Genomic DNA, 27,369 nt, shown 5'->3' with positions numbered 1-27,369 from the left:
TATAGGTTAAGAAGGAAAAAAGCAAACAAAGATGTTCAAAAGTGCAGGCCGTGGCAAAACAGGAATGTGTGGATAAATTAAATAACATCACTAATCGGCAAATGAAACAAAAGATTACTGTAAGGAAGAATGACTGTTTGAAAATGGAGAATGAAAACACGATAGAAGAAAAAGACAAAAAGAGTTTTTCATCTGGGGAGAGCTCAAAATTGATTAAAATGCCAATGAAAGGGTAAGCTGAGGAAATGTTCTCTAATTCTTATTTGTAGTACTATGTAAGTGTCTTAGGTTTTCTGATACTGTGGTAGGTGAAGTAGTTTCCTCTGTGGTGAAAGCCATAGTGAGTAGTCCACTGCTTCTCAAAAAGTGAAGAAAATGTCTTTTTAGAAAACACAACGCTCACGATATTCAAATCTATTGCCTGCTCTAAAAAAAGAAAAGGAAATAAAAAATAAACCCCCACCCAAATTCCTGTGATTTCCTTGTCAATACTGAGGCAAAATGCATCTTCAAAACCAGAACTGAAGACTGGAAAAAGCAGTTATTTTTGTAGGAAATGGCCACCTAGAAAAGAAAAGTAGGAACTTGGGGTTTGCTACTACTCCCTTTTCTAGGTGATTTTAGTGATCTCCGTGCAGTTGGTGTTTTCCTTTTCATTAAGTTAATATGCCCTTTGTCGGGAGAGGGGAAAAGATGATATTACCAAACGAATCTCAAAAGTCTAAAGAAGGCACACGTTTTTTTATGTAAACCTAAAGCAGGCGTTTTTTCCTGTCTGTCCTTCAAAGGAATCTCTGCTCTAGATGCTTTCTGTAACATGGATGTTATAGGTATTCCAGCTTAACCTGGCTCTAGCTCAGATTCCACGTGTCCCCCTCACTCCTAGGGGCAGGTTTTTAAAGTACTTGGGTATCTTCCACAATCTTTGCAGTCAAGTCTGTGTTTTTATAGTAGATATTTTTTGTCTCAGTCTTTTCTGGACATCATCTTATGTCTGTTTCACAGAAATGGTTTTGTAAGCCTACTCACTTGGTGATTTATTTTTTTCCCCCTTTCTGTTTAATGCAGTAAAATTGCCCTGAATGCCAAAGTTGCAAAGAAAAGTAGAAGGCAGCCTTCAAAGCAGAAGGCTCATCAGCAGATGAGCTCTTCCAGTGGCAATCATGGTCAAGTACGGGATGATAGCACTTCCAGTGAAACATCTGAGGATGAAGGAAGGTATGCATATAAGGAATGTTGAAAACAAAACTTACTTAATGATGTAAATTGACCTAAGAGCTAGAGGCAAGTTTGGGGTTTTGTTGTGTGTTGAGGCTTTTTGTAAACCTGATGCATATGAAGATTCTTGTTCTTTCTTGTGACCACACTACCTGGTGCACTTCCTGTTGACAAACACTTCACTTTTGTTTAGAGTGCTTTGAGCATGCTGGCCAAGTTAATGATAAGGTCACTGTGCACAAATTCTGATTAATTACATGAGTGTGTGCACAGGCATAGAAGTATTTCATGTGTTTAAAAAGGGCGAGGAGAGACTTACAGAAAAGCAACATCACTCTTTCACTGCAGGTATCTCAGGATTTTTTGCCCTGCTCCCCGCTCCACCTTTTCTCTTGCAGCTGTGTACCCTCCTGACTTCTCGCCCACCCTGAACTTACTTGTGTGGGTTGTGGCAAAGTGAGAAAGAGAGTTTGGGATTGCCCCTTTCCCCACACTCCTGAGCTAGACCCGGCGGTGTGAGGTTTCTCATCGCTGTTGACATCACGTCAGACAGGGGTGGCCAGCAGGCACCGTAGGCAGTTCAGCAAGGACAACTGCAGAGCCCTGGCCTGGGAGGGGAGATCTCCTTGTGGTGATCCCCGGTGGGATGGCGTGGCTGGGGAGCGGCCCAGGCAGAGAGCGAGCTCAGCAGGAGCCCCCGTGAGCTGGCAGCTGGGGCGGCCCGCAGCGGCCTGGGCTGTATGGAGGGCAGCAGTGCCAGGGCACGGGGGGCAGTGAGTGCCCACCCCGCCGCAGGGCTTGCTGAGCTGTGTCTCCAGCCCGGGGCCCGGTGTTTGGCCGCCCAGCCCAGGAGATCTTGCCCAGTCCGTGTGAGGTCGGCAGGGAGATGCCGGGCTGGCCCGGGGGCAGGAGCACCAGCCCTGTGAGGGGAGGCTGCGGGAGCTGGGCCTGGGGGAGTTGGGCCTCCCAGCGCGGGGGAGGGGGGTACGAGGAAGAGAGGCCGGTCCCAGCTTGGCCTGGGTTTGACTTCAGCAGGTGTTCAAAATCCTCAAACATCTGTCAAGTATAAAGAAGTAGTATTTTCATTCTAAGTGAATTCTCCAAGCAGCGTTAAATTTATACTTTCAAAAGTTACACTTTTTGCGAAATTACACTAGAAATTACATGTAAAGCTTTCTCCTTGCAATATACGCCATTCAAATACAACTGTTTCTGTCAGTCTTTCAAGTAATTTTAGTGGTGGTTGATTCTTGTCTTGCAGAATTTCTAAAGCAGGCTTTCAATTGGCAGTTCTTTCCTTACGTTGACACTTGATTTTTCTTTTTTCTTGTTCACTGTTGTGAATATATGGGAAAAAATAGTCAAAATAATGACCGAATACAAAGCTGCTTTCTTGTTTGGGTACCGTGGGCACACCATGGACCGTTTTTTACCATGTCAGTGCTCATTGCTGATTGTTTCAGTTGGTAAAGAAGCTGACCTTCCATAAGGCTTTCCTTGTAAGTCAGCTTCAAAATGAAATTGCTGTAGTTTCTCCCAGAGGTAGATCCACTGAGGTTTTAAACCTGTTTTTAATCGTATTCAGCTTAAACCCCATGCATTTCTGAATCTGGTTTTGAACACTGACATCCTTCTCGAGTAAACAGAAACTGCTTGTTCTGTCTGTGGGCAGCCTTACAGAAGGCTTGCTGAAAAATTGTTGCCATAGATAAGTGGCGTGCTGATTCACCAGTATTACTTCTAGTCACTGAATCCGTAATATGTAGGCTCAGTATACTAAGAAAATGTATATTAACCATAGTAAAAGTTTATGATGCTTTGATCTGATGAGACAACAAACTCCTTTTTCAACATAATGGCTTTAATATGAAGAGGATTTATTTTTTTGTGATGGAAGTGTACACACTAGTGTGCATTTCCCTGTGTAACCTTACAAAAACCTGGTAAATCAATCAATGGTTTATTTCCGTATTTTGTACAACTGATACCGTGGACAATGGAATGAAGTTAGAATTCTTTAAAAAGTTGAAAAGTACAGTAAAAATATGGAATCTGGAAACGTTTAAGTTTTTTTATGGTTTGAGTTGTCTCTGCAAGTTCATCATGTGGAACATCTACTTTTGTATCAGTGCTTTTGTTTCTCAAATACTCTGTTAAATCCCAGGTGTTCTTTGAAACAAGAAGAAGCAAAGAGACTCAGAGTAGAAGTGCTCTGTGAGAAAATGAGAGAAAAACTGCAAAGGAAAGACGATCAATATTGTAAAGAAAGGGAGGAGAAACAGAAACTTGAGTTACACTCAAGGAATTTAGAAATGGAGATAAGAACACTGAGAAAGCTCTTGAAACAGGTATATTAAATAATGAATTAAACACTTCCTTTTCTGCTTCTTTTCACTTGTATTCCAGTATGCCTAGAGAAGGAGGTGCTTTGTTCATGGAAGAGGCATTGGATAACTATTGCCAAATTTTGAGGGCAGTAGAGAACAGTTGGTTCACAATTGGTCTGTTGTTGTTTTGTTTTGTTGGGTTTTTTTGGCTTTGCAGTTTATTAATCCTTTTTTTCTTTTTCAGAATTTTGGTTTCAGAATTTAGGTTTCATTTGTATTTCAGGCAAAGCCTGACTTTTTTCGAAATTACTACAAAACATCCTGTATTTCTTCTTCTTAAATTTTCAGAAGAAAATTAAAATTTATTCTTTATAGGTGGATTATCATAGCTGTGGGGAATCAAAAATCTTTTCAGGTATTCTGGGGAGAGTGGGAAGATGTATTGCTAGCTCTGATTTTTCTCGAGATGTAAGCAGTTGTATTACTGTAGGTTGAAGAGGAACATGATGAAACACAGACACAGTGCTCTCAGGAAAAGAGGGCCAGAGCCCTTCAAGAAGGAATTTTGAACAACCACCTTGGGAGACAAATGGAACTAGAAGAAGAGACAAGAAGATCTATAGGAAAAAATTCAGAGGTAAGCAGATATTTTTTTTCTAATAAGTCAGATTTCACCATATTTGTTTTAAAGTCATAATAAATCTTATATAACTTCCCGTGTTTCTTGATGGTTTATTTACTGTTTACCGGTGTAACTTAACTGTGTAAATACCTTTCCTGTTTTCTCTTATGTCTTTAAAAGTTCTGGAAAGCAGCATCACTCCTGTATGTACCTGAATTACTCGTGCAAGTCGGAAACTAATAGAACACACTATTTACCCCGTTTCTTAACCTATCTGTTATTTGTCATTTCACAGACATTTTATTATCACTTTTTAGGGTTTCTAGCAATGAGACACCTAGCTACCTATGTCAAGGTTGGCCAGGAAGAAAGTTGTTTGACAGTGTTTGTGTTTCCATTGCTTTTTTTTTTTTTTTTTAGTTATTCCCTTATTGAACTTACTACACTTTCTTTTCCACCTCCACATACTGAAATTTTATGATCGAATATCAACAATGAATTCAACTCTCTGTAGGAGTTAGAGTAACTGGAGGAGAAAAAGCAACCATAAACACTGTATTCAAAAAGATCTTGAAAAGAGTTTACTGAATTTCCTAAGAATGTGCAGTGCTTGGAAGCCTTGTTTGTTCTTGGCTGTGCTGCCCAATAAATGTAGGATGAATGTGTTTAAGTGGAAAAAAGTTATACATACAATAAAGAGGAAATATACAGGACTATTGCATTCCGGGGGTGATTGAGTTTCATAGCTAACTTCCAGTAACACAAAAGGATAAGTGTTCAGAAGACATTTGAGAAGGAAAATACCCTTTCTAGCCTTGTTTTTACCAGATCTGTAGCACAAGTAATTCAACCTTAAAGGCAATATTATAAAGGCATGCACATACAAGAAAGCACTGTCATTTTAAAAGCTTTACACTTGAGATGTTTTAAATAATTTTATTATTTGGTTGTAGGTTTAAGGGGGTATTGTGTATTTGGGATGTTCATTTAGGTTTTAAGGATATGTTGCACTTCCGTTGTGTACATACATTGTACATGTGCGTGGGTTCACAGAGTAGCTTATTGCCTGAAACTTCATCTTTGAAGTCATGCTTCAGTATTAGAAATGTTAAAATGCAGTTTATTGCTGAAGTTTTTTTTTGTAGATTCATTTCCCAATTGGCTCTTTATTCATGTTCCCTGTCATTCAGGAATCCAACACTGAGAGAGAAAAGGATCTGTTGTACAAGAATCAGTTACTACAAGATGAGATTGCTGTGCTAAGGCTAGAAATCAATCAAGTAAGACTTAGGCACCAGGAGGAAGAAGGAAAATCTTTAGAGGAAAATAAGACCTTGAAAGAAAAAAATGAAGCTCTCAAAAAGGAACTTAAACTGAACAAGGAAGCATTAACACAAACGGTTCTTCAGTACAATGCACAGCTGGACTTACTAAAGACAGAATCTGCAGTGCTGACTTCCAAACTTGAGCAGACAAACGAAAGTAAAGACAGACTAGAGACAGAAATTGAATCATTTCGTTCCCGCCTGAATGCTGCTGTTCAAGAACTTGAACGTCATCGGTCATCAGAAAAGGATGCTGAACAAAGATTTCACAGAGAACGTGATGAATGGCATCGCTTGCAAGACAAGCTCCATCATGACCTTTCCAACACACAAGAAGCCAACAAGACCTTGTCTCAGCAGCTGTGTAAAGCTAAAAGCAAAGCTAATAGGCTAGAAAATGAGCTTCACCAGTTGGAGCAAACCCTCAGAGAAAAAACTTTGCTTGTAGAAATGACACAAAAAGAATTAAGTCAAGCCCAGCGTCAGGCAAAGGAATGTGATCGTGCTCAACAACTTGAGAAAGATCCAGTAAGCGAACTTGTAATAAAACAGGAGTCCTTGCAGGAGCGATTGGCCCAGCTCCAGAGTGAAAACCTTTTACTGTGTCAGCAGCTGGAAGATACACAGAGCAAGAGGATCATGAAAGAAGAAGTAGTGAATGATGTACAGGACCGGTTTAATGATACTCTGAACAAACTCAGAGCTGATAGGGAAAAGCAAATTTGTCTCATAGAAGAGCAAAACAAGGATTTAAATGCCAAGTGTACTGATTTAAGGGAACAAGTCTTCGAATACGAGACTGACAAAGTAGAAAGAGAGGTAAAGGATATGCTTAGAAAGAACAATTTAAAGTTTGTCCGTTCTTGAAATAATTTTGTTTCTACAGTGTACCTGGTATGTTATGTGCATGGGACCAAAGAATACCGATTTGTTCTGGTTTGTTATGTTTCTCTCGGAATTGCGGAAGGTTTTGGCAAACGGGATGTTAGTCCTCAGATCTAAGCAGAGAGCAGAAAAAAGGTATCCAAGTCTAAGCTTTGATCAAGAAAGGTGATTCTTCTTACTTAGTTCATAAAATGTTGAAGAACTCCAAAAGATCAGATTCCTCCACAAGCCCCTGCCTGCTGGTTGGTGGAAGATCCCATGAAAGCTTTAGATGGGTCAGTGTTGTCCCATGAAGTGCATACCTACGTAATCCCTACTGTGAGCAGAGGCACTGCCAAAAGTGTTCTCCAGCATCTTTTCCACCTGTTATGTCTAGAAGAGGATGGCCTTTGCTTCAGGCGAGGGCATCTGTTTCTATAGTTACGTATTGGTCTGTTTGATGTGAAACCTGAAGGAATGGAATATCCTCAGGAATTCTGTCCCGTGGCATTCTGTGGAACGTGGCTAACGGATAGAGACGTCCGGCAGCTTCTCTGTGGAGAGCGCTAGATGCACAGACTGTACGTCGGTATTTTTCCTGTGCTCTGTGTGTGTGATACATCTTTCTTTTCTCTTTTGAAAGTGCGAGAGTGAAAGAAAGGAAGTGAAGAAGCTGGTAGAGTTGAAACGCCCAGTTGAACTACGCCTGGACCAAGAAATGAAAAGAAACTTCGATCTGCAGAAAGACTGTAAGAGGTACGGCTTTTTAGCGTGGTGAAGAGGTATCCCTGCGTAGGAGTCATGTTTTATTAAACTTTAGTGTAAAAATAGGTGTACCTAACTGTGAGCAGATGCCAGCCTCGCGTTAGTTCTTGCAAGGTACTTCTGTACACCAGCCCCTAGTTTTCAATAGCTGCCAAAACAACTGCAGATGCAGGTTGCCCTGCAGTTCTCCTGGGAAAAAGGGAGTCTTTCATTCCTCTTTTCAGGTGAAATCTGGACTCTCCAAGCATATGTGGCACAGGAATACTGGTTTTTCCTGGTAATTCCTCGTGTGTCAAACATGTTAAAGATGAAGCAAGCCATGTCTGTGCTGTTTACATGAGAGTATGTGAAAAAGTCCAGTTTTGTTTCTTTGCTTCATTGTTTTTGTGACTAATTTGCTGTGCAGGTTGAAGAGGCTGCTGAGCAGAGCTATGAAGAAACTAAGGGTGTATGAGGAGAGAGGGGGACTGTCCCAGCTGAATTTGCAGGGAGAAATGAAGAACGGGTATTCTGAAATGGTCAATGAAGCTGACAGATTAAGAGCAAAGGTGAGCTTTGCTTTGTTTGGGTTATTTTGGTGGTGGTGGTTTTTCTTTTGGAACCTCTGTTCTTTCTTCGTACTTCTTTTCATGTTGTTGACTTTGACTTTTGTTTTCTTGGCTGTATTTCTGAAATTATTTGGCTGGTTTTTGATGTTCCTTCTATGGTCACAGTAGTAGGCGCCTGTAATACTGATGTAGCTCTTAGGGGTAAAGATGGAAGTGTTACGTACACAGCAGTATCTGCGAGGGCACATCAGGGGTAGGCTGTCCTGCAGAGGAAGGGCAAAGCAAGAGCCACAGCAAGGCTGGCAGGGTCTGTGACCACACGGGCCAGGGATCAGCCCCACAGGCCCTCACCAAGAAGAGCAGAAGAGTTCTGGGGACAGTTCTGGGGACAGTAAGCAGAGTCCTCCAAGAGTGCAGATCACCAGGCCGGTCCATAGGGATGGGCAGGTCTGCAGTCCTACTGGGATGTCACGTCCATGGGTGAGGGCCAGGGCTGAGAGCAGTGAAGGCCCAGCACAGGCCTGGCTGCAGCTTGAGGCCGTGGCAGCATCGTCGGGCTCCGACGGATGCATTCCCTCTCGGAAGAGAGGGGAGTAACGCCACCGTCACTCGGAACAACTCTGTGCAGTTGGCCTTGCCCAAGGTCACCCCCTGAAGCCTGTCTCAGGCACGAGTTGAGCAGGAGGCAGGTGGGGGTTTGCTTTTCGGAATGGTGCCTTTGCTTCCCAGGGCACAATGCAGTGTGAGGTGATGCGGAAAAAATGAATGCAGTAACTTATTGCTTACTAGTAGCGGACTCAGTCCGTCTTTCCTGGTCTTGGAGACCCAGAAACGCTTTTGAGGTTGCTCTGGCTGTTTGGTAGCATGGAACCTTTTATCTGCTTCTCTGCTCACTTGATGCTAAAGTAGCTGTGTTTCAAAGTTATGCTCCTTTTTAGAAGATATTATTGTAGAATGAGTCAACTGCCTTGAGAGTGGCTCATTTTTAGTTCACAGGTTAGCAGCATATTTGTGTTCCTGTTGGAAGAGCTATTTTGAATGACAGGGAATGGAATTGCGTTTGGGCAATTTTAAATAAGTGTAAAGTTTCTACTTATTTTAGAGACTCTTTCAAGTGTTGACTCTGCTGGTTTCCCCCACTTTTTTAAAAACAAAAGATGATGGGATATCATGTTTTATGGTTAATAGGTATAGACGATGGATGTTTCTGGAGGGGGAAAGAAGGGGATAGAAGCTGTAGTTGACCATTGGGACCTATGGGAAGTCTGATATTTCCTGGAAATCTTTTGAAAACAAACCGTAGCTTTGACCTAAAGAGACTGTCTTCTGCCACCAGTGCTGCAAAAGCGGCGTTCTGAACCACTACTTCCAGATCTATTAGCGTAATGGAAGGAAAGGGTATCCGTTTCTTGTCTTGTCAGTTCTGTGACGAAGCTTTGACCGTGTGACAGCATGTGACAGTTCCTCTGAAGCATGATACATGGGGTTTTTTTCTGATGAAACCAGAATGTGGCTGTGATGTAACTGGGTATGGGTGTGTTTGATTTCCTATGATCGTATGAACATCTCGCAGAAGAATAGCCCTAGTGCTTTTCAGCCTAGCCCTGCGGGTGTAATGCCGCTGGTTTGGTACCTCTTGGTCTGTGACCCACTGCAGAACTGAGGAAGGATGGGAACCTGAGGAATGCTGTCAGAAATGATGTGAAAGCTGTTCTTGTTTTAAAAGAAGAGCCTGGTTTCGCTTTTGTTTTAACACTGAATCAGCAGATGGTAAATACAGTGTTGATGACCAACTCCTTTACCAATTTTCACAGATTTGACTAATTTTAGATCCCTCTGAGTTCCCTGTTTTTTTCCCCTTTCCTGTCTACAGGTTGATGAACTTTCCCAGCAGCTGGAGATAGAGTCTAAAAAAGGCATGCAGCTAGAAGCACAAAATCATGATTTGCGAGAGGAGTTGTCCACCGTGCGTGGGAGCCATGAAAAACTGGAAAAGAGCAAAAGCCAGCTGAAAGAAGAGGTGGCTAATCTCAAACACCATATGGAGACTAACACGGTGGATCGCAGCCAAATAGAACAATACAAAAGAGAGGTGGAAGAACGAGCTGCACAAGAAATAAGGCAAAACCTGCAAGAAGTCAATCTGTTTTTGCAGGTAAGTTAATTTCTTGTGTGTGTCTGTTATAGACTTCTGTTTTGGTTGTCATTTTTAGGGGTGGTGGTGGTGCCTGATTCCGTGTGTTACGCTGTACTTCTGTTTTTCCTGAAGGGCAGTGGGAGAAGGGAATATGGTTGGGCAAGATGCTTTCATGTGCGTGCAGTGTGCCTGCAGGCCCTGAAACAAAAACTTGCCCAAGGTAGGTTTTCATTTTGCAGTTCTTGGAGGGGTATCACTGTCCATTGGTCTTGTTCTCATTGTTTAGGTCTCGTTGTCATTGTTTATCCTTGAATGGGTATTGCAACTTAGAGTTGTCACAGCCAGGCATACACATCTTCCTTAGTCATTGCACAAGGGGCAACGCTCAGAAAAGAAGTCACCAAAGCTGCAGGGTGGGGGCTGGGGGTGCGGCATCTCCATGGTTTCTTTGAGGAATGCTATGCCCTGTCCTACAGAGATAGCGTTCTTCCATCAGTAGCTTTGATGAGTAATAGTGCTAAGATGGGGGTTCTTTCTGAATGAAAAGAATCATTTGGTGTGGTAGTTCCAGGGTTGTGCCCTGGTCGCTGATGGCAGTGAGGAGGCACAGTTGCCGCGCTGAATAGAGCTGGGCCCTTGAAATTGGGTACACGCAATTGACTGGCGAGGAGAGTTCTCTTTTTCTTTGCGGTGGTTGAAAGTGTGTATCTACTTCAGATGCAGGCAGCCTCCCAGGACAGATTAGAACAAATCAGAGCCAGTCGTCATGCTTTGCTGACAAACCAGCTAGAACACAGAATTGGAGACCTCGAATGTGAATTGGACAGGATAAAAAATACCCAACGAGACAGTATTTTCCAAAAAGAATCCGCACAGGCAGAAGCGGAAAAGTACAAAGACCTGTATCTGGAGGAAGTTAAAAATGGAAGATGCCTAGCAAAAAAACTGGAAAGGTAAGTCCCTGCTCTTTTGGGGTGATAATAAGATACTACTTTTTCCTCAAGCAGTTTTCTTCGTTAAATACCTTTTCTACATCTGGTCAGCATTATGCATAAGATAGCATATTTGTGATGAAAGTACCTTAAGGCTCCCCCTGTTCATTGGAACTATCTTCATTTCTCTTCAGTGTTCCAACAGTAACACCACCGATCATGGGCGTTAATAGGATATTTTTGAAGTTGAGTTTAACAGGCAGCCTTTTTGCCAGTCTCTAATCTCCTCTTCTTACTCTAAGTATGGCAGAAAAGATAATGTCATGTCCTTTACTGCTTGAATAAGGATAGGCCCTTCAGAGAACGGCATTTGATGCTATGAAGAAGAACAACAAAAATCTTTTGGCTTCCATTTTAGCCGCATGTCATAGGTTTCAGCTTTCTTTGGGAAAGGAAGGGTAGCCCAGAGTTCTTATGCAGGTGATGTACCTTTCAGGAAGAGCTATGTAAACACACGGTGTGCACAGACTGCTTTGAGGCCTTAATGCTGAGAAGTCCAAAGTATTGGTTAACTCTTGCTGCTTCTTGCAGGTAGAGTGACTACTTAGAAATAGGCTCTCCAAAAAAACCCCAGATCCAGTTATGGAGATTTTTTTGGACTCTCTTAATCCCTTCCACTTTCAGAAGTCAGATAATAATCAAAGACCTGGAGGGTAACTTTGCGGAGGTGTTATTACCAAAGATAATTCTTTGTATGCTTCTGAATGTTTCAGAGCTAATGAGAGACTAGCAGAAGCCAACGCTAAGCTCCTTCAGGAGTGCCATAGAAGCAAACCTTTAACTGCAAGCAGCGCTGTCAGTGGTCCAGTTCTGTATTCAACTGAACTGGGACATGTTAGTAACAATCCGGCACTGAATAGAAGTCTAAATCTAGCAAGAAGCTTCCTAACCCCGACCGTGAATACGTTACCATCAAGAAACAGAGTTGAAGCCTATGTGGCTAAGGTAAGCGTTTTTAAATACTGTTCTCAACTAGTGTTGAAGAGTATCTGTAAGCAAGGTTGTGCTTTTCAGTCTAAAGTTAGAATCCATTTCTAGTTCCAAACCATATGCTCTAATATGCTAAACCAAATTGCTCATCAAAACAGTACACAACTAGGTGGTAGAAACGGAGACTTTTGGTCATCAGGGTTATACAAATTTCCAGAAGTGCTCAAAGACCAAAAAATACTGAGATCTAAATGACGGACTGCGTAACAACATTCTTTTGCAAGAGAAACTGTGATGAAGAATACTGTGGCATAGGAAGCTGCCAAAGAAGCTCTTCAGTAAAATTTAGTGCCGATGCCCCATCCCTGGCAGTGCTCAAGGCCAGGCTGGGTGGGGCTTGGAGCAACCCGGTCTAGTGGAAGGTGTCCCTGCCCATGGCAGGGGGGTTGGAACTGGATGATCTTTAAGGTCCCTTCCAACCCAAGCCATTCTGTGGATGACCTTTTTTAAAACAGCTAACTTTATGATGAGTGCAAAATCCCATCAGACATCTTTCTTTGAGACACCTTTTCCTCCTTCACTGATGTTCGTGCTAGCAGTTTCTTCACCGGAACTTGTTTTAGTACAATACCAACAAAGGGATGCTTCAAAACTAGGATGGTATGAACAGGACACGTAACTTCTCACTTGAGTGCGGGACGTATGCTGTGCATAGGAGGCATTTGATTTTGTGGGTCCTGCTATGTGGTGTTATATGTAACTGCTCCTCAGGAAGTCTACAGAGCTTTCTGATTTTGTACAAAAGCTGCAACCTCTGCGTACCTCTGGTCAAAGTGTGCCCTGTAATTAGCAGTCAGCATGATAGCACATCCCTCACAGACGTAATATCACGTAAACGTGATATCATGAGACTTGGAAACCAGATGTCAGTCGTTGTAATCCGTTTCCCACCTAGCATAGGACTGAGGCACGGGCAAGCTTGCCTGTTCAGTCAGTGTCTGTCCCTCGCGTATTCTGTTGTTGAATGGATGTGAGAGGCATTGGCTCACTTTTAAGTCTATCTCGGTTCAGTGGTCCCACCTACACTGGAAAGAATCCATTTAAATAACGTGTCTGCATACTGTGCCTGGCTTAAGAAAAAAACAACAAGCCAAACAACAAAACAAAAATGGACAAAGCGGTGTGTAGGTAGTGCGTAGCAGCGGCAGTTAAGAGATGAACTTTTCTGTACCGTTGCGAATGTGTTTTTTGTGTCAGAGGGGTGGACATAACGCTGCATAAAGAACATGGGAGGCAATTAGTACTGTACCACCTGCAGGGATTATTCTGCACGCAAGCAGCAGAAAGGAGGCGAAATTCAGGGATCCACTGCAAAACTGAAGTAAGGAGAAAGCCAGGACAAGGGAACAAGAGGGACAGGGAGCAGGGAGCACGTGAGGGCAGGGGAAAAAGAGAGAGAGATGGGAGCGAGATGTTACAAGAAGAAAAAGGCAAAGGAGAAAACCATCCCCCTTCTAGGAAAAAAGCTGTCCTAGTTTAAAAGGGTTTAACAGTTGTGGTTTCTTTTTTTGAAGAAGAAACAGGAAAAAAAGAATAACCTCCCTGTTACTAAATCCAGCTGCACATCTCTTTATGATATTTCTTCCTGTTATCACCAGTTAGGGAACAACTGAGACCAATTGTAGTGGCACTGCCTGTAGCCTCAAGTCACCTGACGTTCAGTGTATTCAGGGAAGTCTTAAAACCTGGTCTTCTCTGGAGTCCTTCAGAAGAAAGGAACTGAGTTCTCAGAGGTGCAGTAGTTGCTAGAGGACTAGGTGAGTATTTCACTTAGAACTGCGGGCTGAATTGTTCTCAGTCGGGTGCAGTATGTCATGTGCATAACATGCATCTGAGAAAAGAGGATTGAATTGGAACGTAAGACTTTGAAGTCAGGAAGTAACAAAAGGGAAAAACTGCATGTATCCCTCTGCATACAATAATGGGTGGCAAATCTCAATCAGTTTCCAAATGCAAAATCACCAGATGCACAGTCTGTGCTGTCGTTTCCGCAGGAGTCCCGTGCCATTCAGGAGGCAAGTTGGAGCATGAGGGAAGAAATCAGAGATTATAGTTTTAGTCTCTTTTGAAATGCTTGGCTGGTTGTGCTGCCTAGTATTCTGTCTGTTCACCAGACTGTTTCAAAACAGAAGAATTTCTCTGACTCTAAGCCTTTTCTTCACTTCACTGTTTACTTCAGTTATGCCTCAGCTTTGTTTTCCCACTAACCTGGTTCCCTTCTACAGAATTTGCCTTGCCTTTAAATTCAGGATGCGCAGTGCTGCCTTGGCTGGAGATGACACATGTTTCTGCCACTGAAGCTCTAAATGACAGGGAGTTAAGAAGCTGAAATTGCAGTGTGCCTCAGGCAGTCCTTGAGGCTTCTTTTTTTAGTCAAAGCTCTCTGCAGATTTGGTGTTCCTTGTAGTAGCTTCCTCAAGGTGAGAAGGGCTATTGGAAGTAGGGAACATGCCAGCCATTCTGAAGAGGAAGATGTTTGTGTGAATTTCGTTTGTGCAGAAGCTTTGAAATAGCTTCAGGGGCAAAGAGGTGAAAATAGTTCACACTGCTATTATTCAAAATGATGGTATTCATTCATTGGTCCTGCAGCTGTTGGAAAAAACCCTGGTAAATGATGCTGACAAGAGGAAGAAGTGCTTCACTAGCAAGTGGACACAGTTTCTTCTTTAGACTTAACTAAGGAATTTGGTGTTTAAAGGCTTGAAAGATTGCACCGTTTTCCTAAACATGAGGCATGACTATCAGTGATTACACATAGAGCCGTACATGTTGAAGATGGTCATATCACAAGTTCAGCAAAAAACGAGCGTGTTATTCTTAAAAAAGCATAAAGAAATGTGTTCCATTACAGTATAGCCCCTTCCCCTTTATCAAATATATACACTACAGAAATTAATAACCTTGAAGTGCAAAAGGATCTTTAAAAATACAAAAAAAGTTCATATTGGCACAAGCTTATTAACCAGTAGAATCCCAATCACATGCAATGTCTTTGGTTTTTTTTGGTGGTTTTTATTTGTATTAGAGCTTCAGTAATGTGGAATAAATTACAAGTACTTGACAAATTCTGTGCATGTAATTAGACAGTGACCGTAGCAACTAGCAATTCAGTATTTCAGACCTGCTCCCTTAGTCCATAGACTAAGGCAAGGAATGTCTCCTGCAAGTGCTGCAAGGAGGTTTTGGGACTGGAGTCCTGTTGTTAGGTTTAACAAATGTCAAGCTTAAATCCTAACAGCTGTGCCAAAGGCTGGTGAAAATGAACATGGGTGTCTTGACAGACAAGAACAGTGAACTGTGCAACCAGGGTGAATCAGTGGATAAATGAAACCAGTTTAATGTGGGAAGGGAAATGTCTGCTTCCTACTTCATCTTCCAATTTCTGTTCCATTTCTGATTTGGCTTTCTGCACTCTTGTAGCAGTCTTTGTTGTTAGCTTTTTTACTTGCTTCATTTACATGTAGGCCACGTTCTTGTTTCTCACTGAAGACCTGTGAACTTCAGGCCGTTTTTCTTTCTTCTTCAGCTCCTTCATCAAAAATCTGTCCGTCTCTCTTCTCTGCAGCCAGACACATGGCAAGGTTTGCAGCCAGCATTGTTTAATGTTGGGATGGTATTTATACTGGAAATGTTGTCTGTTTATGCTGTTAGGTTTTGATTAAAACTTACTGATGTGTTCACATTTTCCTAACACTGCGCATATTTTGAACTTTAGTTTGTCCAAGTGAAAGAATGACTGCTGCAGGGGACTTCTCTGCTTTATGTATTTGTAATGCAATGGCTTCTGTGGTAGTTAACCATCTGTGAGATGATAGTCTATGGATTTAATCTGTTATCATGGAACTTTGAGCTCTAGGAGTAGGCTGGTTTACCCTCCTTGCCACTTCTGATATACAAAAAGTTCTTGGTGGTCGCAGCAGTTGTGTCTAGGAACTCAACTTCAGAACAGTACTGGTACTCCAGACTCGGAGCATCATTTCACGGAGTCTTACAGGATCCAGCTTACTCTGTGCTAAAGCAGTCTGTGTGGATAAGTAGTAAGTCAACACCACTTTCTGAAAAAGAACTGTTGAGAAGGTGCCTGCTGCAAATGAACACCTGGTGTGTTACCGCCTGAAGAGATGTGCAGTGAGGTGAGAAGTGCCTGCTCAGGAGGTTTGGGACACTCAGCTGTGATGCCTTTCCCAGGGGTCTGGGGGGAAGGAGAAAAGTGGAGGCAAGTTAAGGTCCTCGGAGGTGTATTTTGCCTGGCTCTTCATTCATTCCCTTTTCAGAAATCAGTGTGTTGGCTTTATTTCCACCTATTTCTCTTCCCTCAGACATGGATGAGAATCACAAAGACATTGATGGAATGAATAAGAGGAAAACAAGACCTTTTTCTTCTCTTGATTGATTCGTACATGTTGCGGAGGGTCCTGTGGACCTTCTAGTCATTGTGAAGACTCAGGAAACCAGGGAAGGTGGTTTCTTCTAACACCACTAACTACTACGACTTTGCTTGGGCTTGGTCCTGGGTTTGGGCCGTATTTTGGTCTAGGCATTAGTTTTCCTGCTTTTTTTCTGTTACCTGTGTCTCGTCTCAGGAGTTAGGGGGTCCTTTCTCCCCAGAATTTTGCTTCTGCTTGTACCTGCTTGAAAACAATCAGAGATTTGGGGGGTCCTTTTCCATTGTTCATGCAGCTCTGTTGGCACAGAGTATTTCAATGAAGTATCACAGAGTGGTGCTTCTCCTGCAGGATCTAGTGAATGCGGTCCCAGCTATCCCTGTGTTCCTGGAGAGAGAGCCCTTCCCTCCGCTTCGCTGGTTTACAGCCCCGCTCCTTTGACCCTTGCAGTTACTGCCTGTTACTGCTCCTCTTGTGTGGGTAAGCAGAGTGGTTTCCTTCCTGAGGCTCTTGCTCTCTCTGTCCTGTTGAGTACCCTGTGCAGTGTTTCCGTTCTTGTTGTTGTTGTTGTTACGCTGCTAGGTGGGTCTGCTCATTTCATAAAATAAATGCTCCTTCCCCCAGGAATTCAGTACTAAAATCAAGAGAGTCGCAGAATGAGTGAGGGGAAGGGGCCTCTAGAGATGATCTAGTCCAACGTCACCGCTGCTCAAAGCAGGGTCAGCCACAGCAGGTTTCTCACTGTTCTGTCAGCCAGGTGTTATACATCTCCAAGGATGGACACTCCACAACCTTTTCTGGCAACTTGTTCCAGTGTCTGTCCATGCTTACAATTTTTTTAAAAAATAATAATTGTAAAAATCCTTGTGTTAAAATTTCCTCTATCTGGATTTGTGCCTATTCCTCTTGTTCTTTTGCTTGGCACCGCTGAGAAGAGTCTGGCTCCATCTTCTGTACTCCCCCCACCAGGTATTTATACACATAGATAAGGTCCCTCAGAGTTTTCCTGTTCTCCAGTAAAGAAACAGTTGCAGCTCTCAGCCTCTCCATATAGCTCACGAGGTCCAAGCCCTGCAGCATCTTCATGGCCATCGTAGCCCTGGAAGCTGTATGATATCTGTTTGGAAATTCACTTCTGCGTGTCACAAATTTGATGGAAAAAATGTAGGAGTAGCAGGTATCATCAAATGTAAACAGCAGCATATAGCGCTTGGACTGTGACTCTTAAATTAAGAGATGTGATTCCTTCTTGTGAAGGCTTCTGAAGGCAGAATCATAAGTGAGAATAACTTAATTCGTAACAATACCCACTTTCTAGGGGAGAAGAGGCGTAAGTGCTCCTTTGTAGTGATCCAGGCTGATTCCAGCTACATAATAAACCCCACAGCACTCGCTGCGTAGAAGCTGTAGCTGCGGTTGTTTTTCTTAGTACACAGTTTGCAAGAAAAAATTGTGTGTGCTTTTATGTTTTTATAAATGTGTGTCGTGGTATTTGCAATAACAATAAAGAAGTTTTGGCATCATCTGTAGGAGCTCTTTCAATTTCCCATCTTAAGGTGGAGAAAAGAAGAATATTGACACACGCTTTTTTCTATACAAATGGTGTATGTCAATCCTGCAGCAGCTGCTGGTGCAGCTCTTCTCTCTGTGAAGTTGCAGAAGCCAGCCTCAACTGGCTGATTTGTCCCTGTGGGTGGCATTTGTACATATCTCGGCATGTAGCTGACATTCTGTTCGTGTGTTTGATGATCAACTTCAGCCATACCTTCACTGCAATAACTGCGCTAGGCTTTCTTGCTTTCTTCCTGTGTATTTTGTTAAATGCCCAGTAATAATCCAGCTGGTGAGTTACAAATTGTTTTGTTAACGTTGCTGAGCAATGAGGCAGCTGCAGCCCGACTGACCAAAAGTTTCTCTTCAGTAGAAATCAAACCCCAAACCAAGATGTGTCTATTTGGAATTATATTTTTAGGTTTTCTCTCACTATGTGTGGATTTTAAGAATGTTTTAGAAGTTTAATATTAGAAAAACGTAACTGTTAAAATATTAACTGTATTTTCTGTATAATTTTAGGTACGGCAGGAACTAGATGAAAAAATCGCTAAAGAACTTGAACAAGGTAATGTGTCACTATGTTAGGGGCATTTTTAAGGAAAAAGAGGAGTGTTCCTACTCTTGAACATAATGGCTTGAAAGCTGTGAAGTTCCTGTGCTAAGCACAGGGAGGTTTTTCTGCTAGCTTTCCAGTTTAGACTTGAATGTGAAAACTTCCAGCTTACCAAAAGATTGTGTAGAATGTTATGCAGTTGCCTGAAAAAGACAAGTGCAGAGAAAACTAACCCACTTCCTCTACACGGGTGCACTTGGCTTAAGCTGAAGTCACGTTTTTCTAGAGTGAATCCTTGAGCACAAACGTCAAACGTAAAAGAAGCCCCGAGAGAAGATGTTTATAGACTTCAGCCATCACTGCTTCTTCCTTGTGCATCAGTTGCATTCCGCACTAAATCATGCTGTTGGACCTTGGTTTTTTGCCGTTTCTTATTCATTGCTTGTATTTGTAGCTTATGTTGCAGTCTTTTTTGAATAAGCAAGAAAAATGTAATCAGTGATATGAAAGATACCCTTTCTTTGGGAAAAGATCATTTCGTAGCACTTAGGCAAACATAAGATGAGTTGAATGCTTTTAACACATAGCATGAAACATGCTCTATAATATGAGGCCAGGTGTCGAAAGAGGAATTCCACCTGTTTCAGGGTAGTCGTTCCTCCAGAGTCACTGCTTTGCTTTGCAGTGACTGGTGCTATTTCAAAGCAGGTGGCCCCTGCGAGAATTTCCTTCTGTTCCTGCATGCTTTTAGTAATACAGAGAGTGTTCAGCTGTAGCTTCACAGCTCGTTCCATGTGTCCGAATGGACACAAAGCCGTTGCATTTCATCCGTGTGCATTTTGAACCTGATTCTGCATCTGCTAGGTGTCATAGAGTGCGTTTGGTTTCAGGACCTTGTCTGAAAAACGTGGCTGGAGAAGAACAGGAAAGGTGGGCTTGCTGTCATTGAGTATGTGTTTTTGTGGAGGAAAGAGGGTTTTGCCAGGGTGAGTTACAAAGACGCCCCTCAAAGAAAGTGCCAGGCTAGGAGACTTGTCCTGGCCTGACTGCACTGCAAAGGTGTTTGCGTTTTCACTGGCGGATTCTTTTTAAGTTTGTCACAGAGAATGCAGAAGCTGGGTTTTAGGAGTAGAGTTCCAATAAATCACTGCTTTGAACATTCAAGGAAAACAGATACTGGAGGTTCGAGAGATCTGCAGGGGGGCTCAGTTTAGCACTGGTGTAAGCAGGAGTCATTTGTGGATTCCCTGAAGACGTTCGCTGTGTAGCCTATAGAATTTCTTTCACTGGCTTTAGAAATACTGTTGACTGGTAAGCAAATGTGGAAAAAGATTGTTTCTTCCTTTGTGCGTAGCCCTTTGATTGTTACGATCCCTTGGAAGTTTTTAAATCTCTTTCTGGATTATAGTCACTCCAGTTATCCATGATGTTTTCATAGTGACTGATTTGGCCCTGTCTAGTGTAAAAGCAACACCGGAATCTTGTTTCTCTTCTCCCTAGCCACTGCTGAACTTGAAGCTGGATCTGCTGGAGCTTCTCGCATGGTATTTTCCGATGGATCTTCAAAAAGTATCCACATTGACCAGGATCCCCTTTGCAGGGCAGTACAGGAGTACCGTGATGTTTTAACCAAAAATTACCTGATTTGAACAAAATGCTGGGAAAAAAGCTCCGGAAAGGATTTTGTTTACATAGCGCGTCTATAGTTTCTCATCCCACAGTTCAGGTGTCAAAATGTGTTTATTGCAGTCCGAATGTGAATTCTGTTAAATGGATGTCAAGCACATTGCACTTGCCTGTTGGTTTATTGATGCATAGGTGTTTCATTTTGCACTCACCATAAAAGCACACCTGTTTTTTTCTGACTAGCAGAATGACTCACCTTGATTCTTGAGCGTGACAGAATTGTCAGAATGTTTCTTATTAAGGTAGATGCATTATTTTTTCTCCACTGATGTTCTGTGTTTTAACGAAAGCATTCCCTTTGTTCTGCTTAATCCTTTCACCCTATGTGTTGTTCATGTTTCCAGTGTTGCTTTAATGCTTAGGACATCGTTTGATGTGATTTGAGCCTGCTGCTTCAGTCCAGATGCCGTGACTGTTTCTGCCGATAAAGTGAAATCTTTACCAGTGGTCATGCTGGAGGACGGGGCACTTTACGTTGCTGTCACCTTATGCGCCTTAGGTTTAACATTACTGTGAGTGTGTAGCAGTGCCAAGAGTTATGTGGTGGGTTTGGTATGTTTGTTTTGGATCACAGAACCACAGAACGGGTGAGGTTGGAAGGGACCTCTGGAGGTCATCCGTTCTAGCTCCCCTGCTCAGGGAAGACCACCCAGAGCTGGTTGCCCAGGACCATGCTGGCTTTTGAGTATCTCCCAGGATGGAGCCTCCATGGGCAGCCTGTGCCAGTGCCCAGTCACCCTGATCGGAAAGAAGCATTTCCTGATGTTCAGCCCCGACCCTCTGTGTTTCAGTTTGTGCCCATGGCCCCTCACGGTATTCATCTTGGGGTTCGTATTAAAGGTCGCTGCAGCTGTAGACATCCCCAGTTACTACATCAGCAGCTGTGCTGTACCTGAAACACTTCATGTGCGGGAAAAATGAATGTTAAAATATTAACTTCCAGTCTCCTCAGTACTTTCCAAACCTTGTATGATAGGACAGCCAATCTTTTTGTTGCTGCTAGCAGCTGATGATGTGGTGGCTGTAGCCCAGATGGTAGCCAGTGTTCTGGGACATTTGTGTCAATAAAAGAAGCAGGTTTACTTCTTTCAGGGAGTTACCTGTTACTGAAGATCTACATTGTCATTTCCTGTCCACAGAAGTCAGTAGTGATCAGAAGATGACAGAACAAAGTCCCAGTTCTGGGAAAGGAAGAATGGTTGTCCCGAGATCAATTAAGACTGGAAAAATCTGGGGGTTTTACCCACTAATTCAAGGACTTGAGTTAACAGGCAGTGAGGAAAGCAATGAATGTTGCTGTGATGCTGTTCCTTTTTATATGAATACATATTTGTGAAGTTCATATACTGTATTTAATTCCAGATATTCTGTTTCAGCTTGAAATTTAATAAACTTTGTCATCTAATACATGTCTTTGTTTTATCGTTCCCCTTCTTGACATGGCTTTCTACCCCTTTCCCTAACCGTACAGCTCTCCAGAGCGCTCTGCTCCTTTCAGCTCTGTTCACCGCTGCACCTTCAGCCTGTCCTGGAGGCCAGGCAAAAGGCCAGCATGTGTGTATGTCCTTCTCCACAATTGTGTCAAGATCAGTTCCCAGACTTTCCCTGTATTTTAGAGCAATCCTCCTTGTGGTTTGGGCAGAAGGTAGCAGGTGAGCTTCTGGTGGCCGTGAAACGCTGGGAAATCCCACAGGTTTTGATCCCCTGCAAAGGAAAAAGGTGTAACGAAATTTCTCCAGCCTGCACCAGAGTGGTCAAAGAGAAGTTCAGCTTTTGCCACTTTCTAGTGTCTCTCCACAGAGGAAGCAGGGACAGAACATCTTGACATTCACGTTGTGTTGTCGGTCACTGTGATAAACTCAGACGTGAGCTGTGCTCAAGTTTCCTCACCGCTCTCTGCTGCCAGCTCTTAGTGAGAGGGGAGAGCTCTTGGCTGGTGGAGCAGCAGAACAGAAATTCGGTGTTGGCATCTGCCATAACCGGCATTGATAGCAGTTATGATGAGGCGTGAGGGGGTACAGAGAAGTCCAGGCAATTCCTGCACCCGAAAGTCCATCCCCAGTGTCACTGTGGGGACACTCCTGATGAAGCAGGAGAGGGCATGGCACTTGGGGGAGGCTCTGAGGCCTGGAAGACAGGGAATGTCTGTCCCATCTTCAAGAAGGGCAAGACCGAGGAGCTGGGAACTGCAGCCTCACCGTGCTGCCTGGGAAGGTGGCGGAGCACGTACTCTGGGAGCCGTTTCCAAAGATGCTGGGGACAAGAAGTTGGTAGGGAGGAGTCAGCATGGGTTTGCAAAGGGTGAAATCATGCCGCACTGACCTGGTACCTCTCTAGCGATGTGTGAGTAACTGAGTGGACAGAGGAAGAGCAGTGCGTGTTGCTTACCTTGACTTTAGCAAGGCTTTCTCTGGCTTGTGCCCGAACAGTCAAGTTCAGGTTCCAGAACTTCCTGATCTCTTTCCAAAGAAGAAAGCAAGTGTGTTTCTTGATTTCTTTGCTCAGGTACGTTAGAAACCCTTTGGGGTCAGTAGCTACAAGCAGGTTGCAGATCTTTGCAATCAGTTGTATGGAATAAACAACTCTGTTTCAGAAAATCTTATCATGCCAGTTGCTTTTTCCTCATGAGCAAATGTGTCAGGAGTTTCCCAGGTTTTGCTGTCTTCAAAATACCTTGTTGAATTGTGGCTACGAAACATTAGTTTTTCAGTTACTCATTGGCAGAGTAGTGGTTGAGTAGTGCTGCTGCAGCACTCGTATGTCTTCCCAGTGAGTCCTGACCTCTGAAACATCCAGGCTTTTGCTTATAATTCATTGCTGATCGCTGCCACTCCGCTCCACTGATGCTCTGCAGAGGGAACATAACTCTGGTACCCTATGAGCATGCTGACCGCCTGTGTCCTGTTTTCATCCTGCCTTTACCTCAGAGGTACCCCTCGCCACACTTCCCTGGGTGTAGAGATAAAGCACTTGTGACTGAAAACAAAGCAGCTGCACGTTCTGTGTGCCTAGAAAAGCCAGTGGTAGATGCTGCTTTACTGCTGGCTCCCAGCGAGAAGCGGAGGTTACTGGCTGCTGGGCAAAGCAGCGTTAACATCCAGCACAGCAGCGAGGGAAAGCCCGGTCCAGTCATTCACTGCAGCGATGACGTGTCTGTTTTCTGGTTGCCAGTGAGAAACCTGCTCTCAAATGTGGGTGGCTGCTCCTTGCTGCTTGTTGGAAACAGCCCCCGCTACCCTGCAAGTGGTGCGGTGTCGTGGTTTAACCCCGGCTGGTAACCCAGTGCCACGCAGCCGCTCGCTCGCTGCCCCCTCAGCCAGAGGGATGGGGAGAGCTGGAAAGGAACGCAAAACTCAAAGGCTGAGGTAAGAACAATTTAATAATTGAAACAGAATAAAAATGGAAGAATAGCAACAACAGTGACAATAATAGTTACAATGAAAAGGGAGAGGGAAAGGAAGAAAGGAGCAGGTGGTGCACAGCGCAGCTGCTGGCCGCCCACCGGCTGATGCCCAGCCAGTCCCCAGGCAACAAGCCCCCTGCCCAGCCAGCCCCCAGGTACACAGAGAGCAGGCGTGCCGTCCCATGGCATGGAACACCTCTGCGGTGGGTTCGGGTCAGCGGACCTGGCAGTCTCCCCCTCCCCAGCCCTTGCGCCCCTCCAGCCTTTTTGCTAGCGAGGCCTGAGGAACTGCAGTGCCTCACACCAAAGCCAAAGGACAGCGCTGCGCTAGCCCCTAAGAAGGTAATTAACGCCATCCCAGCTGAAACCAGGACGTGCTGCTAACACATCTGGCAATGCCCGAGCTCACTATGCTGAAGCAGAGCTGTATCCTGTTCCATAAAACAGGGAACTGATCTTCTGTGCAGGTGTCTATCTTGCACAATTTCTGTCTAAGCGTCTGGACCAGTTACCTAGCGTCGTAGTACCTGACCACGCGCTACTCGCACACAGCGAGGGCATGCTGAGGGTTGGTTGTTTGGGGTTTTTTTCATTTTGTCTGTACAATGCAAACAGTGCAGGCAAATCGCATGTGACCAAGGGAATTTCAGCTTCTCCCTGCACCCCGCTGCCAGTGTTCCTTGCACTCCAGAGCAAGGAGTTCAGACAAAGGATGCCTTTCTTAAGCAAGGCAGAAATGTATGAGACTTTGAACAACCAGCATGCCAAGAGATGTTTCCCACTACCAAACCACATCTCTTCAACTATGCCTATTAGTGGAGCTTTTTCTCTAACGTGAGCTTTGGTTTCTTTCCTATCCGTCACACCTTCAGCTCCAGACCACAGTGTCAGGCATTCTACTGCTAAATCCAGCAGGCTGTTGAGGATGTGACAGTGCAGAAACACGTATAGCTCTGTATACAAAGATCCGTGCATGCAGACGTGTCTGCAGACGGAGATACCTAGCTAGATACAGGCACACACAGCGTGGATCTCTCTAGCAGCCTACTGGATTTGGCAAGCCCCTTCCTCTGAGTCCTTAGTTTGGGTTCCCGCCCACCCTTGGGCCTCTCTGCTCCCCTGAGCTGGTGCAGATGGGCCTCTGAAGAGCTGGCAGCTCCTCTGATGGGCCTGGGTCAGCTGGAGCAGGGTATTATTCCGTGTCCCACCCCACCTGCACCACGGTCTCCCTGTCCCTTTTGTGAAGGCAAGCAGAACAGCTTTTCTCACGTAACCCAAGACTTAACTCCTCAGTGCCTCAACACCTTCCAGCATGCATGTGGGTCAGATTTCTCACACTGTGTCACTTGTACCCGTTATTTACCCATAAACCCCCAAGAAATTGGCAAGACGACCTTTGGCTGTCCCAATCTCTCCTCATACCAGTGTCTGTTAACTTAACATTGCTGTTGGCTAACTGATTTCTTTTCACTTCTAAAGCAGGTTAACATCACAGAATGCTTAAAGAAATAGCAGTGTGAAAGACAACTTCTTGATCTGCTTATAATTATAACGTCTTTGCATGCCTTTTCCTAGCACAGCTAGCTTGAGAAGACTATGGAAACCACCATCAAACAGAGCTCCTCTACGTGACAGCCAGCAGCATGGCAGCACAAGGTGCAGGTGCTGGGAGGTATCAGGGTACCTAGAGAAGGCCCCTAGGACAAGGGGTGGACAACCAGTTGTTCAGCTTTTACTGTACCATCGGTTTGATTTATCCCTCCTCTCGCCCGCTGGTTACATATTGCCAGTAGCAGATGGTGTTGGCTCTTTGCACCTGCAAATGAAGTTGATTTTATAATTGTCTTTCTTGACACATTTGTACTACCTATTAACTATGATGAACTATTAATGATTAGTTATTACTATTAATCACTGCTATAAGCACAACAAGGACAGTGACTGTTAGGAAGACAAGCAGCACAGCCCATGTTTTATTCAGGATAATCTGGACCACACACTAGTTGGGCCTTTTGAGCACAGCTGTGTATCACAAACAACAAGGACAATATTCACTTTTATCTTCCTTGCAAATTCTGTTCTATTTGTAGAAACTGAGTACAAGTTCTGCTCCCACCTCACAGGCCCACCCCCAGATGTCTACAGCAATACCTTCATGTAGAATGGAGCTCCAGGCACCTTTACAAACAAACAAACAAGCAAGCTTCCTTCACATCTATAAACACCCGTGGCATCTACACGAATACTACTGCCAGTCACCTTCTTGCTGGTGAAGTGCCGATTGGCCGTAGCCTTAGAGAAAGTTCCCTTTAACCTCCGGCTGTATTATCAAAATCCTGTGCATAAAACTGCGTTCCCTGTTGCAGGAATGAATAGACAGTTCTTACCCAGCTCAAATGCTCCTCTTTAATGGCTCTTCATGAAACAGCATCATGCTTACCTATTTCTGGAGCATCAAGGCAAAAATAACCCTGTACAAAGCTAACAGTCCTTTCACAGCAACTAGCTAGCCACAGTAGAAATTATTTACCAAGGAATCCTAAATCACACAGGCCCATTCCAGCTCCCTTTCTTCCATTCCAGCTCATAATTCTTCAGAGCAATCTCATCAACAATGTGTCTTTGTATTTACTGTTCATAAACTCTGTTTTGTGCTGCCCTCTAATTTTCAGGAGTTGCAGGGCTGCTTCCCAGAAATACATCAATATCTCAGAGAAGCTGGGATTTAAAACCTGGTTTGTTTCTTGGCATCCACAATGGCGCTGAGCTTTCTCCCATCAAGAAAAGGACATACTTGGGGGATTTTTTGACTCATCTGTTTGGGGGCAAGGAAAAAATTACTTTGAACATGGGCTGAATTTAATCTTCGCCTTATAAATGACTGGCTGTTTTACATTCCAGCTTCATCCCTGCAACAAAATCCTGCACCTGTATTTTGCCATCTGTCCTATGAGGGGCCCGAGCCACTGTGAGAAAGACCAGCTTTCATTTTGGACATGGAAGACAAGATGTGTCGATGTTACGGGCATACAGACAGGAGCAAACAAGAGAAAACTATGTACCAGAAGTGCAGGGGGAAAACGATGGATCACTGGCCTTTGCAATTTACCTAAACGTCCTTATGTCTAGATTATCTTCACTGATTAAGCCTTTCGTGGTGCTGTAGTAGAACCTTTGTCATTCTAGAAGTTTTTCACTTTAATAAGTTACTGTGGCTCAGATGGTACATGGAAGAGTGCAGGGAAACTTCAGTGCTTTCATAAATAACGCTCAGCTGCTTAAAGGCCCAGGGTGATGAAGGGCATTGCCCTGGGTACATCTGTGTGTTGAAGCATGGCATTAGCAGTAGGGTAGCCTGGCGATTCCCTTTCAGCTATGAGCAATTCTGCTGGCACGTGCACTTTGCAGAAAAGCAAAACTGCTGACATACACGATGTGATTGTAGAGCATCATACACATCTTAAAAAAAAAAAAAAAAAAAAAAAGTAAGGGCTCCCAGGTTGAAGTTTGTCTTTCTTACTGCTTTCTACACTGACCAGACTTCTAAAAAATGGTGGAATCAGAAGTTAGATAACACTCAAAATTACTGAATGGATACTATAAACTACGCCAGATGTTAACCTCTAGATAAAAAGGAAGCTGTCCCCTTCACCCATGTAACAATCATCACTTACATTATAACAATAGCTAACTCTACCAAATATTTGAATTCTGTTCCATTTCTCATCAGAGACACTTTCCACTCAGATCCTGGCAATTTTAATTGAATGCGAGCTGATGACTTTTCGGGGAAGCGACCTTGAAAATCAGAAGCACAATTCTTCACAATGCTTCCCCAGTATAGTTACACGGAAGAATCTTAAGCCTTTTCAAAGGCCTCTTTGCACTTGTTAGACGTAAGCTGCCCTTACGCCTGACTCTTGTATCCAGGATGAATTAGAACAAGCAGGAGAAGAAACATGGCAAAAAGCAAGGCCGTTTCCGCTCAGCGTTGATGAGC

At 43.7% G+C, this 27,369-nt stretch overlaps 1 protein-coding gene across 1 annotated transcript; it reads left to right on the top strand.

The window, feature by feature from the left end:
• Window positions 1–9: 9 nt before the first annotated feature.
• Window positions 10–21,370, top strand: LOC121080169 (ankyrin repeat domain-containing protein 26-like). The gene is made up of 12 exons (XM_040578041.1): window positions 10–232; window positions 1,069–1,218; window positions 3,383–3,566; window positions 4,036–4,182; window positions 5,358–6,311; window positions 7,000–7,112; window positions 7,528–7,669; window positions 9,543–9,824; window positions 10,524–10,759; window positions 11,512–11,743; window positions 18,247–18,292; window positions 19,781–21,370. The coding sequence occupies exons 1-12, from the start codon at window positions 102–104 to the stop codon at window positions 19,927–19,929; spliced, it is 2,766 nt and encodes a 921-aa protein (XP_040433975.1). The 5' UTR covers window positions 10–101; the 3' UTR covers window positions 19,930–21,370.
• Window positions 21,371–27,369: the final 5,999 nt, after the last annotated feature.

Source organism: Falco naumanni, chromosome 21 (genome assembly GCF_017639655.2).
Source record: "Falco naumanni isolate bFalNau1 chromosome 21, bFalNau1.pat, whole genome shotgun sequence".
Taxonomy (NCBI): Eukaryota; Metazoa; Chordata; class Aves; order Falconiformes; family Falconidae; genus Falco; species Falco naumanni.
This window is presented reverse-complemented; position numbering and strand designations above follow the sequence as displayed.

Excerpts from the sequence above, each read along its gene's own strand:
- LOC121080169 (XM_040578041.1), top strand. The coding sequence starts at position 102 with ATGAAACAAAAGATTACTGTAAGGAAGAATGACTGTTTGAAAATGGAG. Across the intron at positions 233-1,068 it reads ATTAAAATGCCAATGAAAGG|TAAAATTGCCCTGAATGCCA; the intron begins GTAAGCTGAGGA and ends TGTTTAATGCAG. Across the intron at positions 3,567-4,035 it reads TGAGAAAGCTCTTGAAACAG|GTTGAAGAGGAACATGATGA; the intron begins GTATATTAAATA and ends GTATTACTGTAG.